At 45.1% G+C, this 17,817-nt stretch overlaps 1 protein-coding gene across 1 annotated transcript in view; it reads left to right on the forward strand.

Annotated features, from left to right (window-relative positions):
* Nucleotides 1–17,817, forward strand: part of LOC139767281 (discoidin domain-containing receptor 2-like) — a 92,489-nt gene that overhangs the window by 52,169 nt on the left and 22,503 nt on the right. Inside the window, 6 exon segments of the mRNA XM_071696470.1 lie at nt 4,434–5,613; nt 8,758–8,860; nt 13,139–13,370; nt 15,434–15,581; nt 15,997–16,061; nt 16,063–16,177. Coding sequence (XP_071552571.1) covers nt 5,424–5,613; nt 8,758–8,860; nt 13,139–13,370; nt 15,434–15,581; nt 15,997–16,061; nt 16,063–16,177 — 853 coding nt within the window. The 5' untranslated portion in view covers nt 4,434–5,423.

Below are 17,817 nucleotides of genomic sequence, written 5' to 3' on the forward strand. Positions count from 1 at the left end.
ATTTGCTCAGAAAGCAAAGGATAAACCTAAATTAAAGGAAATTATGAAAAGAAGAATATCTGAAGAACGTAGTCATCATAGGTGCAGCGAGACAGCGTTGAAAAAAAAAGAAAGGAACATCAAAAACAGAAAACGATGTGGAAGTGAGGGGTAGACTCATATAAAATAGATGAAATGTCTGAACTCGCCCGCGAAAGAAGTACATTAGGACCCGCAGGGGAGCTATAAAAAGCCCAGGAAATTGACAGGCCCCGCTTGCCTATAAAAATGGCGGGAAATTGACCCGAGAGCGCGCCATTAGCCCGCCGTTCAACAATGCCCCCCTGGCGCGCTGGAGGCATCCCAACGTCTTTCATCACGTCTTACCGTTATATCCGCCTCCGGCTCGTTCAGGGCACATTTACGGCGGGGTTCCCGTGTGATTATCGCGGCTCGTAGCGCCGGGCTGGGACAGTGATGTGGTAATCAAGAGAAAACTGCAGACTCGCCTCCACCACCACCCCAACACCCTCTCCCCCACCACGTTAAGGAACTCGAGGATTTTCTACCCCGGGTAACATAGGCCGTAAACTGGAGACGCTATTTCTTAGCTGGAGGGATACCATTTCTCGCAGTTGACGCTGCTGCCTGCCTCTAGCGTGTGTGTGTGTGTTTGTGTGTGTGAGAGAGAGAGAGAGAGAGAGAGCTTATGGGACGCGTTCTAGCTCGAGGGACTTTTTAATTCTCGCCTGTGGGAAGCAGTTTCTAGCTTAACGTAAGCTTTTCCGTAGCCTAAGAAAGGTTATGTCGAGTCTAACGAGGTTGTTTCTAGCCTCAGAACGGCTAAGCCTAGTCTAACGAGGCTTATTCCTAGCCTAAGAAAGACTATGTTTAGTCTAACGAGGCTATTCTAAGTAAGAATTGCTGTCTCGTCAAAATGAGACTTTTTTTTGGATAAAGGATTTAAGTGTGCAAATGTTTAAGTAATCCCCCGGCCTCTGTGATGTTGGCCGGCTCTTATTTCTGTCGGGCCGAGAGCTGGCAAAAGTGGTGACGTTGCAGGTCCTGCTGTGTGTCAGGAAACAACAGGTCCTGCTGTGCCTCGGGAGACAGCGAAAGGTCCTCCTGTGCCTCGGGAGAGAGCGAAAGGTCCTCCTGTGCCTCGGGAGAGAGCGACAGGTCCTCCTGTGCCTCGGGAGAGAGCGACAGGTCCTCCTGTGCCTCGGGAGACAGCAACTGGCCCTGCTGTGCCTCAGGAGAGGAGGCCAGGTCCTGCTGTGCATCAGGAGACAAGCGACAGGCTCTGCTATGCCACCACATGTAAAAGCTTCGCACTCACGTTCTCCTTTTCCTCGAAACCGTATTCACTCTCCCACTTGTGGTCTGTCTCCCCTGCAAGAAGTCGTCAGTTTGCTTTCTAGTTGTCTTTTCCAGCGCCTTACAGACCACACTTGTCAGGGAGACCCGTCTTCAGTTCAGCGCCTCCTCCCGGTCACCTTTCTTATAGATGGGCACAACCCTTGCCCTCCTCCTCCTCCTCTTCCTTGCACTTTATCCTTTACCAGAGACGTCTTGAGCAACATTGTAGCTGCTATGTTAAGACCCTAAGGTTCTCTCTAAGTCTGCTCTTGTTATTTTGATGCGTGAAGAGTGGTCATGCTGAAAGCTGAGGTAAGTATGGGCGAAAGGAAATAATCAGCAAAGAACCCACACACCCACAAACACACGAATCCTCATAAACCTTTGTTAAACTCCCCTTTCCCATCCTCCCCCCTGCCCCATTGCCTTCCTACCCTTCCCCTTTCTCCCTCTTGCCCCCACCCCCCAACCCCAACCCTTCCCTCTGCCATCATTAAGTAGTATGAGAGTCAATAGGGAGAATCAGTATATTGATCAAGCTCGGGGCTCCAGCATCTATTAGACAACACACAAGGGGACCCTCCCCACTCCACCCCTCTACCCTAACCCTAACCTGCCCTACCCAGCCTGGGTCCTGCCCTGTCTTACCCTGCCAAGGCCTTTAAGCAGATTAAAAAGCGATTACGTGCATGCGTCCCCCCGGCATGTTTTGGGGAGGTTGAGACCATCTTTTGCTGGTCAAAAGAAGTCGAGCGTATCTTTAGTGCAAGAACCAGTCTGGAATCTTTTGGTACACTTCCAGTCCTCTTATTTTCTGGTGTTATCTCATTCCCTTATCTTATCTTCCAATCTCAGTCTGTTGTTATCCTCTGATCCAATTCTCACTCTGATATCTGGTCCAGTACCAGTCGGCTGTGTTCTAGTCCAATTCCTCTTTCATATCTTCAGGTCCAGGTCCAATTTGGTACCTTCTGATCCATTACATAATGGTATCATATGGTCCAATCCCAGTCTTTTGGTCCAGTGCTAGTCACCCATCTTCTAGTCCAATCCCAGTCTGCTGGCGTCCGAACCAAAGTTCCAATCCACTTCGATCCAGTTCTAGTTTGATATATTTTCGTCCATCTGCTCCGTTCCAAGTCTGGTATCTTCTGGTTCATTCCCAGTCGCTCATATTTTGATCCAGCCACTGTCTACCACCTTCAGGTCCATTACCAGTCGGCTGTGTACTAATCCACTCGTATCTCCTTGCTTTTGGACTAATCTCAGCCGTGTTCTCTCATGATCCAGTCGCAGTCTCCCCAGCTTTTTTCTTTTCTATCTATTCTCAGTCTGTCATCCTCTCTCAGCTTTCCTGAAGGCTTCAGACACGCATGTATAATTGTCTTATAAACCATCTCGTGAGGTTCAACACTGATGAGTATTACGAGTGTCTCCTGGTTTATCCATCAGCTGATGGATAAACCACTGATGAGTATGATGAATCTCTTCTGGGCTTTACCCATCGTCTGTTGTGGTTAACACTTGATGATTACCTCCTGGTTTATCCATCTGATGGATAAACCACTGATGAGTATGATGAATCTTCTGGTTTATCAACCATCTGGCAAGATAAAACACTGATCATGATGATAGCTTCCTGGTTTAGTTTTAAATTCGATTTTTCTTTCTTCTGGTTTATTGTTGGCATCCCAACTTTCTCTATGTCTGTTTTAGCCGAATTGCGAGCTGCCTTTTCCTTGATGTTCTAAATTATCGTAATTTTTAAATTATATCATTTCGATTATTTTCTAATATGATTAGGACCGGAAATGTATGTCTGCACTGGTTTTCTGTCACTATCTCCCGTTGAACCAATTAAAGAAAAAGAAATGAGCGAATCTTAACTGTATTTCCATAGCCTCAACTGTCAATCTTGTGTGTCTCCTCTGTCCATCTGAAGCGTTTGGCTGCATTTGTTATTAGTTTCATTAGGCATCACAGTGGCCAGGCTATAAAGTATTACCTCCTTTCGAAGCCGCTACAGTGGTAAAGGTATCCAGCCGGTTTCACTGATCAGGAGTTTTAATCCCATTATGGGAGTTGGGACAATAAATTACCACGGTAGCCCCCCTCCTGGATAGAGGGAGGTGGGAGACCAACACAGAGGTTGGAATTACCGGACAGGGGAATCGATACAGTGTCCTGGGGAGGTTTGGGCAGCTCATGCGAGACTGGGGTCTTCAAGTAAGGTGGGCTGGGGCGCGCTCTCTCTCTCTCTCTCTCTCTCTCTCTCTCTCTCTCTCTCTCTCTCTCTCAGGTGTAAGAGTAAACTTTTTTCAAAATGAGGAAAATATTTGGCAGGTTTGGGAGAACATGAAGCCCTAAAGGGAGTTTGATATATATATGTTTATATATACTGTGTACGGTAGTATTAATTAATTTTGAGGGTGCTCAACCAGAAAAAACAAAAAAGTCCTGCCAAAATTAGACTTTTAAACAGTTTTCAGAGGACGTTTAATTTCAATATTTATATATTAAAAAGTTTAAACCTATAGGAATTTTTAGGATCCCTATAATCAAAAAGTATATATATATATATATATATATATATATATATATATATATATATATATATATATATATATATATGAATCCATTTTAACACAAGCTGACTTCCATGAGATACTGTACCTTAAGGAAAGGAAAATTTAGACGTTCTCAAGAAAAATATTTTGCATGGCTCGAGATCCAAATGCCAAAAGCAGTTCAGAGTTAATTTTGGACGTAAAACTTGTTCCTCTGGGATTTTCCCTCCTCACCAGGGCTCTCAGGAGGCCCTTGGTCGCGACCAACATTCATGTCTGGTCTTCGGTGTGAAAGATCTGCCTCCGTGGGTTCATGTTGGCTCTGCTTTGATCAGTCAGGTATATCAAGTTGAGGGAGTATTTACCTAACCAGCAAGTACCTGTGACGAAGAGATTCTGCCTTCTGGCTTGGTTAGCATAGAGAGAGAGAGAGAGAGAGAGAGAGAGAGAGAGAGAGAGAGAGAGAGAGAGAGAGAGTCATAAAACTATTGTCAGTCACCATTAATTTTTTTCTTTTTCCATTTTCAGGTCGAGTGGGTTATCATCAAGACGAAATTCCACGTAGAAAAATAAATTAGATCCAGATACAACGAACTGAACTGGCCAGGAAACCTTGCCCCTTCCAGACTCCCGCTTTCCAAATCTAGTGCTGGAACACCTCGCAACTCTTCGGCTATCAGTACTGGACCATCAGATATCCGAGAAAGTTTTAAAAGGTTGTGTTTTCCTCCTTCTTCTGGAAGCAAAAATCCTTTCGTGCTGTGTTGCCGAGAATTTTATGTGTGAGTAGTGATGTTTTTTTAGGATTTGAATAAATGTAATTCTTCCAGAAAATCCTCGTGAAAACATGAGAGTGAAGTGATACATCCAGGGCTCCAGTGGAAAAGAAGGAACATATTCTTACACTTCCAGGTAGGGTCTCTGGAAGAGAAAGTGTCCAAAGTAGTGCTTCCAGGCGTCAGTGATGGATATTGGTGTGTATTACCTTTGGAAAACTTGGCGACGTTGATGAATAATAGATTGCCTTTGGGGAAAGCGAAGCGAAGGTGAAGGCTACTTGTAAATTACCTGAAACACGAAAAGTTCCCCGGAAAAAAATAATGTAAATTGTGTTTTTTGTTGTTGTTGTCTTTTACTACTGCTGGAAACCATAGCATTGGGAATTTTTTTTTTCTAATTCTTTTGGCTCAGTTTCTTGGAACTGACAGCGTGAATGGTGTTCCTATGAAACACCAACAGAGAAACTGAAGTCGAAGTAGTGAGACGCACACACGAAGAGGATTTGGTTACCCAAGTCTTATTTTCCTTTTCTTGGTGAGAGAGAGAAAGCCTTTGGTGACGAAATGCCCCGACCCTATGTAGTGAAAGGAAGAACATTGAGTTAACCAGACGAACTCGCGATCGAATACGAGGAAAAAGTTCCCTCACCCCCCCAAAAAAAAAGTAAACAAAGACCTGGAGACATCCAGCAAGAGTTCCTAATGTCACTTGATACGACGTGGTGACCTGGCAGTCGAAATGAGGCCACGACCTGATGAGAGGGAGGAGCTACGTCGACCAGGCCACACAGCACCACAGCCAGGGAGGGACTTCGGCGGAGGACGTGGTGGTGGTGGTCCGGCAGCGAACATGAGGAACCTGGTGGTGGCGCTGCTGATGGTGATGGTGGTGCCGGCGGAGCGACCCGGGGTCATGGCCCTACACACAGGTGAGGTTATTGATGCGACGCCCCGTCCGGCTGGTCACCGACCCAGCTGCTGAATACGTAGTGAGTTAAACCAGGCACCAGGAGCAGCTGCTCTTGCTTCTGGCATAAAGCTCTTCTCTTTTTACTCACTTGTTTTTTATTATTTCTAAAGTTCTCTCCTCTACTCTCACTAAGTGGGTTTTCTCTTCCTTATGTCTCTAATGTCTGCAACTAACTACATCATTCGGAAACTTAATTTTCAATTTGTTGATTAGAGAATCCTTTTACCTTAAGGACTTGGTTCCCCTTACCATTTTTTTTTTTTTGTTTTTGTCAGTTTCATTGATTTTTTTAATGTATATATATTTTTGTTCCTATGTCATTTTCTCCATTCTCTTCGCCGCCTTCCCCTTCATCACCTGCCTGGTGTGTATGTCTGTGTGTGTGTGTGTGTGTGTGTGTGTGTGTGTGTGTGTGTGTGTGTGTGTCGCAAACCATACATCTCCTGATTGCCTTATGGGTTGAGTTCATTCCCTTCTATTTGTGCGTTGGTTGAGTTCATCTTAGTAAGCGAGATTGGTGGGCCTCTTGATGGAGGGAGGGAGGTTGGTATTCTTAGATAGGAACTTTAAAGTAGAAACGTTTATGTCTGTATGATGAGTAAGTAGTTGAATAAGTGGGGTCCCTTTATAGGCAGATGAGTCATTGGATGGACCGTATGTGGAAGTATGTGTTGAGTGAATGATGAAGGGTGAACGAGGAAATACTAGACAGACATGGGGACTGGTCTCTACCTGCAAACACCCAAAATACAATACAAGTTTTTAGGTACAGCTGTGTCCATCGTCGTCGTCATCTTTCTTACCCAGCCGCCCACCTTCCCATCCATTACCCCACTCCCATTTATCCACCCCACGCCCGTCCATCCACCCCTGCCTCCTTCCCTTGCGGATTATAAAAGCTTGTGGCACGACACGAACCCACCGTTACAACGGCAGCAGCAACAGCAGTCACATACACTCACTCCCCGCATGGACTAATAGGGTTGGCAGTGTGCCCCCAGACAGACTCAATCACCCAAGGGCACCGCCGTCCTGTCTAAGGGGAAGGGGGAGGAGAGGTAAGGGGGGAGGGGACCGCTAGTCACTCGTGAAGGGAAGGGGTTATTGTGAGAGTGGCGAGGACGGGGAGGAAGAGTTAATAATTCACATTGGTTGAACACATGCTGCGCCCGCTCTCCACTGTGTATGTGGACAACCATTACATCCAACAGCACATGCACATACGTACAGACAAGCTTTACACCAAGGGAAAGGTCGGATATCAGTAATAGTTTATTGATTATGGATGATGTTCACGGAGGCTGGGAACTGGGGGGAGAGACTGTGCTTGTAGCTGACTGTGCAAGACCTAGGATGGTCTCGATGCAGTTGTGGTGTCTACCTCCAACTCAGGGCCTTGGGATCTCTCACTGCAGGAGGCGATGGTAGCGAGTGTGGTGCAATAACTTAAGAATCCTCAACTGGCGGATTAGGTCAAAGGTGATGGTTGGAGAAAGTCGGAAGGGTCACTGTAGAGAATGCCTCTTGATGGATGGTGTAGGAGGCACCCATGACGATCTTACATGACCTTTTCTGCGCGTATTTTCTAAGCATAACTCTCGTCGTCGAGTAGTGGATAGGGTGGACCAGGCGGGAAAGGATACGCGAGTTACGGAGGTTGAAAGTTGTCCAAGTGAACTTTTGAGAGTTTAGGCGCAGGGAGTCCTAAGATAACGAAAAAATAGAGAAGATACCTGGGAGATTTGATAACGGTACTGTTTTATTCCTTCCATCTTAGTTTGTCGACTGGCGCGACACCGGGAAGCTATATAGATCGAGCAACCTGGAAGGGGATGGAGCCTCGCGAGACAGTAGAGGATGGGAGATAATCAAGAGGTTGGGGGTTGATATGTATGACAACGGTTTTCGTATGACCGATGGTGACGTGGTTGGCGATGGTCCGGATCTGAACGTTGTTAATGTGTTCTAAATGGTGATGTAGCTCTTGGAAAGGGGGTCCCACAAACGCTGTCGCCAGTGGTAGAATAGTTGAAGTACTCACACTGAGCAGATGCATCCTTCAGAACTTCTTTTATAAGGACGCGGAAGGACACGGGTACAACACAAGCGAGGGACTTGAAGGTGAGGATGGTTCCTGAGGAAGCGTCCAGCCCGAAGATGCTCACTGGAGAAGTCTGCGAGCTATGAATGGGACCTTTCTGCAGCCCGGGGTTGATGGCTTTGTTGTTGGTTGTACAATGATTGACAAGGCCGAAAGCTTTGCTCAAGTGAACCAGATTGAGGACCATCGAGGTGCTGCGTCTCCCTAGGTAGCTACAGACAGTCTTAGAAGCTGACGAGGCAGTGGATGGTAAGTGGGGATCTTCACAGTATCAAACTGCCGAGGGCATATGGTACTTGAAGTGTCTTCACGCACACTTATAAAAAGATTTCAGACAGTAAGCCCAGTGGGGGTCAGGGTGATAGCAATGGGTCGTAACTCTCTCGGAGACTGAAGACTTATTGACTTTGGAATTGGGGAATCAGTAGAAAGGCTGCTGGTCAGCGAGGCATTTTGAATGTCGAATAGAAACAGCGATGAATGGATCAGAAGGGCTTGGCTGCTTCAGACTAGAACACATTGTAGAGTTTTGCATGCAAGTTAATAGGTTTCAGTGAAGCGCTTTACCTCGAGTTATGTAGCCCTCTGGCGCCTTCCAGTACTTCCAGGAAGTCTTGAGGCGAGTTGTCGTCAAGGTTGGGGGATGTCTTTGGTGGATGATGATGACGGAGTGAATGTTCATTTACTGCACCAGTGGAGAGGGGATGAACTCAGGGCAGGGAGGGAGTCCTCTTCCTCAAACAATTCAAACTGGTGCTACTCTGCATGTTAGCGTGTCCTTTAAGATTAATTATGCATGTCCTTTTTCTGGTGGTGTGGAGCCTGTCTCTCTAAGGTCACTTAATGCCAAAGTTGACAGATTACGTTAGACAGAGAAATTTCATTCACTTTATGTAATCATTTCAACCATAAACGCTTAAGATTTATAAGAGGTTTTGGGCATCACTTCTACTCTTCTCCCAGTAGTCTAATTATTATTTCCCCCTTCTGCGCCTCCGTCAGGTCAGTGTGACGCCGCCCTGGGGATGGAGTCTGGCGCTATCCCAAATGACCACATCTCCGCCTCCTCCTACTTCGATGCTGCCGTCAACGCCATCTATGGACGGTAAGGGAAATCATTCGTACCTGTTACGGTATATATTGTGACAATGTCTCGTCCTGTTTAATAATATGCTTCTCTCTCTCTCTCTCTCTCTCTCTCTCTCTCTCTCTCTCTCTCTCTCTCTCTCTCTCTCTCTCTCTCTCTCTCTCTCTCTCTCTCTCTCTCAGCGTTCCCCAGGCTTGCGGTGGTGGTGGTGGTGGTCGCGTTGACAGTCAATCCATCAGAGCCTGTTGTGCGAGTGGTGTACCCAAGTTAGAAATTCCTAGCTCATGGGTACTCTCTCTCTCTCCACCCTTAATGATGTTCTAGACACATCCGTGAACCCTTGTTGCTTTTTTGGTTGTGCAAGGCAACCTAGGATTGCACGACCTCTTTGAGCATGACGGGACGAGCCTTAGTGCACGACGGTACGACCATAAGTGCACGACGGTACGACCCTTGGGTATGATGGTCAAATCAAAAGCGAGGCCACTATACCCAAGGGTCGTACCAATGTGCTTAATGGTCGCACTTTTGTGCTTTTAAGTATAACTCGGTATCTCCTATGAGCCTGTTACCTTAGTATATCACATACGTGTACCATCTCAGTGAATCACACGAGTCTATCACCTCACTGTATCGCATGAGTGTATCGCTTCACTGTATCACATCAGTGAATCATGTAGGTGTACCAAGTGTATCAACACTGTATGACGTTTGTACCAACTCGGTGTATCACATGAACCTATGACCTTGTATCACATAGGCGTAACACATGAGTGTATTACATTGTATGACATGAACGCATCACCTTGTATCACATAGGCGTAACACATAAGTGTATCATATGAGAGTATCACATGAGTGCCTCAACACATGAGTGTACCACATACCACGTTAAGTGTATCTTTCATTACCCACACGTCGTCTCGAATCATTAGTTATCTCATCGTCCATTAACTCACATTTTTTCCCCCCTCTTCTTGACACCTTCCTTCTCCATTTGTCTTTCGTCGCCCCATTACTCACGGGTCGTTGAGTGTCGTCAGCACCAGGCTGGAGGAGGAGGTCGTCTTGTGGTGTGGCTGAGCCCACGGGTCGTTATCCCCACGACACAAAGGATAATTAACGCCTTTGAGCACGATGGTACGACCCTTGGGTATAATATTCAGGTCTTTGTCATGACCAACCCTTAGAGGTCAGGCCAAAGGTCATGCTGTGAGACGCATGGGTCATTCCCGTCGCACTCAGTCGTCGTACCGTTGTGCTTAAGGGGAGGTCAGATATTGTGGAAAGGCTTAGGTCATCAGTTTTCGTCATGTTACGATTGTGGGTCATTTATATCGTTTAATACCAATAACAAGGTCATTAGCCCCAATCAAGGCAATCCCGAGAAATAAGAGTAGAGAAATTAACCAAAACTTCGCAGGTATTTATAGACAAGAAGGAAAGGTCACAGGAAGAAGGGAAAGACAAAAGAAGGAAGAGCAATGTAAAGATTATCTGTTCTAGAGAAAGAGACGCTTGTACAATGGCCAATCCTCGTGTGGCCGGTCTCCACACGAAGAGTGAGGAAGCAGATGCTTGTACAATGAATGGCCAATCCTCGTGTGGCCGATCTCCACACAAAGAGTGAGGGAAGCAGCAGTCAAAAAATGAGCCTCTCGTCCAAAAGCTTGGTAAGCATTCGCCGAAACGATACCTGTAGAAAATGGAGAGGTAATACCTGCTGAACTAATGAGACATAAGGCTTTTGATTCCACTCTGGCTAATAAGAGATGTGTCGGAAAAGCCACCTAATGAGAGTGTGTAGAGATTGGCCATCTCCAAGTCTGGCACGAGCTCTTGTGTCTGTGACAACCCGCTCTCTGGTGTGGCATTGCTGGCACAGGAGGTCGGATGTGTGTGTCTGTGTACATGGGCACATTTCAGTGGATGTGTTGCGCACGATGGGTGAGACGCGCCAAATATTCTAGTCGTTCTCTCTTGCTTGGGCGAAATTATACAGGATGACCCTCTTTATTTATATAAGGTAGACGGTAGTATTACCTTTCTCCCTTGGGGTTCATATGGAAGTATCCGACAACCATTCCATGGTCATCAAGAAGGGCCTTGCTCCAACCAATCACGTGTTAGCGTTGCTCTTATCCCAGTCCATGACTGTCCATTGTGAGCAGTTGGCGCTGAGTGGCTGGGCAGCGGCGGTAATCTGCCACTCATCATCTCGTTTACAAAGTGACAACGACCAATCAGGGGAGAGGACTGACTCATTCATCCCTCTTGGAAAACCAAGAGTGTAAACAAGGGTTGGCAGGAACCGTGCGATACGTGAAGAAAAGTAAGAAAAATGAGGAGGAAGAAGAAAACGAGGTGTATCTGGAGGTTGTTTTGTCTGTGCGAGACAATATCCTCTCCCAAGGGGCGCAGGTGCCCCCCCCCCCCTTGACGCGGCTCATTTCACCACACACCTGGAAAACAAAAAACAAATATGTACATGTATATATATTGTGGGAAACGTACCTCCATCAAGACAGATATCCACAATTTGGAATCAACGGTGCCTCACATATGGACTTGTACATACCCACCTACACACCTGTGTTACCATCATTTCTACTAACCACAAGAGAACGAGAGTGGGAAAACGCTCACAGGGAGAGAACATCCTCGTAAAGGCGTTAAAAAAAGATCGCCTCTAGATGAAGTTGGTTTTCTCTGCCTGGAGACTGATCTGTCTAAGAGCGAGCCACACACATTCATTGCTCAGGTCATTAGGTGGATGAGGGTAGAGAGGAAACAACACACAGTCCACGTAGCACAAGAAAAAAGAGATGTTAGTATGATAACAGTTTTCGTTCTTTGGATCATTAGTGATTGTGAGCACCGCAGAGCAAGTTGAAAACCTTCAATAAATAGTAATACATAGACTTTCTTCATCATGAATGGAACAACTCACAGTATAAATATGTTGAGACTAAGTTTCAGTATTTAGGGGAGGTAGAAATATGATAACTTAAAGAAGCATTTGAATAGGAAAGCATTCATGGAAATCAGCCATCTTCCAGACACGATGCAAGAAGACTCTTGGTCTCAGATGTATGTTGTTACCGTATCCTTAGAGAATCTGGTCACGCTTTACCTTATACCTTACGATGGTTTCTGAAGTCTTCAGCCTCTACATTTTGGACATGAACCTTTACTTTTCCTTGTGTATACTTTACGATGGTTTTGAATTAAAGTCCTCCATCGTTGCACTAACCTAACAGATCTGTAAACCTTGATTATTAAGGGAAGAAATTTACCTCCCTGGCATTTACGACGAAGTGTTCTCAAGAGCCTGACGAAGATCTCTTAACCTGACCTAACCATACCTTAGGCTAGTGTGTGGGCCTTTACCCAACCAACCTCTGCGATCGAACGTTCCCGGCGAGGATGGGAAAAAGCAGGGAAAAGCCCCAGCTGTCGGGGATGTAGAGCACTCTTCTAATGGTGCATCTGCAGTTGACCGCCGAAGTCGATAGCACCCAAGCGCTGAAGACTCCTTTCAGTATTTGCTCTGATGTCGAACCAACCAGACGGCTGCTTAAGACGTCCTCTGTACTCCTTGTAACCAACAACAGTTTGATAGGACAGGCGTAAATATTGTACATGTAATACTTAATTTCCTCAGCCCGCCTCTTTAACTTGTTACTTACCCGTGTAACTTGCAATATATTCAAGATTATAGAGTGGCTGTTACGTATTGCCTACGGCATAACATGAGGTAGTAAACAGCGTGATTAACTGGTGTAGAGAACGATACAGGAACGCGACTGTGGCTGAACAATATTAAGAGGTATTTTTTGAGGTTCCTTCCTTTTAGGGTTGGCGAGGAGAATGTGTGGATTCTGGTTAGGAGGGAATAAGGTTGTGCCGATAACAGATATTACTTTTGGTTGGGTTGGAATCATCTCAGATTTCCGTTTGTGCTTCGGTGAGCCATTGGGCTGGGCAGTCAGGCTTCCATACTGAAGACCTATTCTTGTTTAGAGAAGAGAATACACCGTAGCTGAAAGAGGGAGAAAGACTGAAGGCATTTTAATCCCAGTCCGTCATTATAGTAGATAGTGTTGTGAAATAAGGTCTTCACTACATCCTTTTTTTTCTTCTCAAATTCCAAGGAAAATTTATCTTGCCATCAAACTCTTAAAAACACAACACCTGGTTGCGGAAGACCTTTATTAATGTTTACCTCATATGTATTACATCATGTATGAATGTATTTACGGGTTTACTGATTATTTCTCATTCTCTTTTGTGCAGGGCGCATGTGGAGCTTGGAGGAGGAGCCTGGTGCCCGAGGGAGATGGTGTACAGGGAAGGTGACCAGTACCTGGAGGTCAACCTCGGGGGCCTACACGTCGTCACCAAGGTCGAGGTCCAGGGCAGGTTTGGCAACGGCCAGGGACTCGAGTTTGCTAAGCAGTACAAGCTGCAGCTGTGGCGGCCTGGGCTGGACCACTGGACGACGTACAGTGACGGTCGGGGACAGGAGGTGAGTTGTAGACCAATTTAGCAGCCCGCCTGGACCACTGATGGCCCGGGCTGGACCACTTATCCTTATGGCTAGAGGTGTGCAACGGAAACTATAGAATAGGCTGACCTAATGATGGAGTGATATGGACCAGCATGGTCCAATCTGGACCATCTTAAACCAAAGGTGGGCCTTCTTGTACAGGATAAATATACAGCCAATAACACAGTTCGACATAATACGAACCTTCCATCATGTCTTCCTCGTTTTAAATTGGGCTTAGAATGAGAATGACTTGGGGTTGTATTTCCAGCGTAATCTCCCTTTCTTCTCTCTTAACCCGGCTTTCAAAAGACCCCAAAGGCCAGGGGATTTTATATATAACCCAACAGAAACGGGAAGAAAGAAAGGAGTCTTTGGCATCAGACAAAGATTCCAACTCGACCGCCAATCCGTTTCAACAATTGACAAGGCTGTTCGAATGTCATGTTCGAAGCTCATAAAAAGGAAGCTAAACTGAATTGAAATGCCATATATATATATATATATATATATATATATATATATATATATATATATATATATATATATGGTTTGCACACATGAAATATTTGGTGGAAAGTAGATGATTCAAGTATATCTAAATCAAAATCTCTACCGTAATGGGAAGTTGGCGGTTTGTATGTTCATTCTATTCAGGGGATAGACATCTATATCAGCAGTTGAAAGAGAAGACAAGGGAAAGACAGAGGCGGGTGACGGTGGCACAGACAGGAAAGTAGACAGACAAACGGAAGCTGAGAAAAACGCGACACTAAAAATGGAGACAGACATACAGAAATGGACTAAGAGAATGGACAGGCTGACAGAGAGGGAGGGAGGTAGAGTAACAGACACACACAATCTGAGACAAAAGGAGAGAGAGAGAGAGAGAGAGAGAGAGAGAGAGAGAGAGAGAGAGAGAGAGACCAATCTTTTAACGGACCCCCATCTGTATAAATAGACCTCCAGGCTCAGAAGAGCACTCAAGGGACCTTTGGGAGAAGAAAAAAAAAAAGATATTCTTTTTATGAGAGATTAAAGAGACTCGTGAGAGGTAGCACAAGTATCCTACCTTCATGCACAACTCGCACGGTTGTGTGAGGAAAAAATAATTCAGTCTTTGTGAGTACTGGATTTGTTGGTGGAGAGGGAGGGGGGGTTAACTTTAGCTCTGTGAAGGGTAGCTATTGAGTCTGTGAGAGGTCCATTGGTCTCCGGGGTGGGAACTTGTGCCATTTGGATGAATCTTTGGCCCTGTGAAGGGCAGCTATGAGTCTGTGAGAGATCCATTGGTCTCCGGGGTGGGAACTTGTGCCGTTTTGATGATTCTTTGGCTCTGTGAGAGAAATTTTGAATTAGAGAGGAAGTCTTTTAAATTTGGAGACAATATGCACTGTTCTTTTATACGAATCTAAAGTTTTGTAGATCATACATTAAAAGACCCTTTCGTATTCGTGATAGAGGTTCAAGGAACTATATATATATATATATATATATATATATATATATATATATATATATATATATATATATATATATATATATATTCCATGGAAGGAATCCGCCTCATTAGGCATAAACAATTTACAAAGTTGTGTGCGCTTGTGTTTGGAGTTCAAACTTTCTATAACTGTTTACACATGATGAGGCCGATTTCCTTCGTGAAACATGTAGTGCAAAGTTTATATGAACTGAATTATCTGAACTCCAACTGAAGTGCGTTTACCCCTTTATATATATATATATATATATATATATATATATATATATATATATATATACACACTAAATTATGAACTTTTACTGTATGTCTTCATAACTATACGTTTTCCTGATACCTTGAAAAGCACTGATGATAAAAATGTAATCTATTTCCCTATAATTGTAATTCTCTCTCTCTCTCTCTCTCTCTCTCTCTCTCTCTCTCTCTCTCTCTCTCTCTCTCTCTCTCTCTCTCTCTCTCTCTCTCTCTCTCTCTCTCTCTCATGCTGCGGAAGACCTCTCACCACACTCTCACCTCTCTCTATCTCTCTCTGCCACAGTTACTGGAGGGCAACAGCAACACGTACCTGGCCCAGACCTCCCAGTTGAGCCCACCAGTTATAGCTGCCAGGGTCAGGTTCGTCCCCTACAGTGACCATCCCAGGACAGTCTGCATGAGGGTCGAGCTCTACGGCTGCCGCTATACAGGTCAGTTAGTCACTGCCCACGCTATGTTGTCCTGTACCCTAGCTATGTTGTCCTGTATCGTAGCTATGTTGTTCTGTACCGTAGCTATGTTGGATGGTGGTCAATGGCCATGTTATGTTGTCTTATAGCGTAACTATGTTATATGGTGGTCAGTGGCCACCATATGTTGTAACATAGCTCGTAAAGGAGCTCGGAAGAGACCTATCATAGAACATATGGCTATGTTGTTGTAGTTTTAACTTCAATACACCTTAAAGCAGGTGTCATGACCTCTCCTCAGGTCAAACAGTGACCTGACCTTCAGACCTCCTTAGGATAGTTGACTGTGGTATTGAAACCTCTTAAAGAACCCAGTAAAGAATCCAGTTTAATTGGATTATTAACAGCAATGTCTCTCACTGTCTTCCACCTACAGACGGCCTCATATCCTATTCGATGCCGGACGGTGACCAGCGCGGCGGAGACTACAACCTCCGTGACCTTGACCTACGACGGGTCACGTAAGGGAGGCTGGCTCTCTGGAGGCCTTGGTCAGCTCACCGACGGCGAGACGGGTCACACCAACTTCCGGGTCGACGCCCTGGGTCGTGGCAGAGGTCAGTTATAAAAAATCTTTTATTTTACCTCAGTGTTGTCGAAGTAGGTATGCAGGTCGTGTATGTACTTCTAGATACAAGTTTCGACTGGTTTGTGTGTGTCTGTTTGTTGTAAAATCAATAGACATCGAAGTGTATCTTGGTAACTTCGAAGTGCATCATAAGAGACATCGAAGTATGTCTTGCAGATATCGTAGTGTGCCTTGGAGGCATCATTTGTGTTCTGGAGATATCGAAGTCTGTCTTAGAGACATTGAAGTGTATCTTCGGAACATCGAAGTCTGTCTTGAGTCTTGAGACATCAAAATGCGTCTTGAAGACATAGAAAAGTGACTTGGGGACATCGGTGTCTGTCTTGGAAACACTAGTGTGTATCTTAGGGACATCGAAGTATGACTTTTGTACATCGAAGTGTGACTTGGAGACATTGAAGAATGAATTTGAGACATGGAAGTGTGTTTTGGAGACATCGAAGAATGACTTTGGGACATCTGTGTTTTGAAGACATCGAAGAATGACTTTGGGACATCTAAGTGTGAAGACATCGAAGTGAGTTTGAGAATTGGACCAGCAAAGTCGGGTCAGAAAGAAGGCTCCCATTTTTGTTCTGTAGACATGATCATGGACTCTGGAAAAGGCTCTCAGTTATTACATACACTTCACTTATCTTCACCCGGATAATAACGTGGAAGATAACCAAGTAGCAGGATGGAAGTTACGAATAAACGGACGGAGAATAACGAAAGTTCGAGGGAAGCCGAGCATGTCGCCTCCAGCATGACTGTTAGTGTAGACACTCTGGACACCGCCAGGCAGACGAAGGAAACCACAATATTTCTTTGCGACACAGAAAACGGCATGACAAGAAAGCAAACAGATAATTAGAGAATATAATAAGAGTAGAAAATTCAGTCGTAGAAAAGCGCGGTTGACCTGTTGGTGGAATTAAGCTATCAAGAATCATACACTTCCAGATTGAACCACCCTAACCAATTCTTTTTGCCCGGAGTAACATCGCCTCGCATCATTTATTTCAATTATTCCGTGAAATTTACCCTGTGTTTGTGACACGTAAATCTTCTCGATACCAGCGTGCATATGTATATATATATATCGAATCACTTTTATAATATAAAATCCTTACCCAAAAAAAAAAGGATCGATATCTTATGGTACTGCCTCAACAACTCGATGTGAGTGAGAGATCTCTCTCTCTCTCTCCTTTTTTCTTAACGTCGCTGGAGCCAGTGTGTCGAATCACAGTCGATCTCAGGACGACTGTCCCACACTCCCTCGGTCTCGCATTCGGTCAAATTCCTCCTTCCCTCCTTCTAATGTTCCTTGTATCTGCCATCAGTCATACCAGGAATCCAGACCGCGTTCCGGGCGTTCCCATACCGGGAGACCTAGACCTCCTCCTTCTCCTCCTCCCTCTTCCCCCCTCCACTTACCGAACGTCTTGGAACGCATCTACGCCCACCGATCCGATGTCAAGGGTTGAAACTCGAGGTGGAAATGCATTCGCCAAATAGAACACCAAGATGATGGAGTAATGTTGGCGTGTCTCTTTAAGATCTTGTGCCGATCAGACTAAATTTATATTTTGTTTATTATTTGCGTCCATACGTTTGAGGATATAT

The sequence above is a fragment of the Panulirus ornatus genome, chromosome 59 (genome assembly GCF_036320965.1).
Source record: "Panulirus ornatus isolate Po-2019 chromosome 59, ASM3632096v1, whole genome shotgun sequence".
NCBI lineage: Eukaryota > Metazoa > Arthropoda > Malacostraca > Decapoda > Palinuridae > Panulirus > Panulirus ornatus.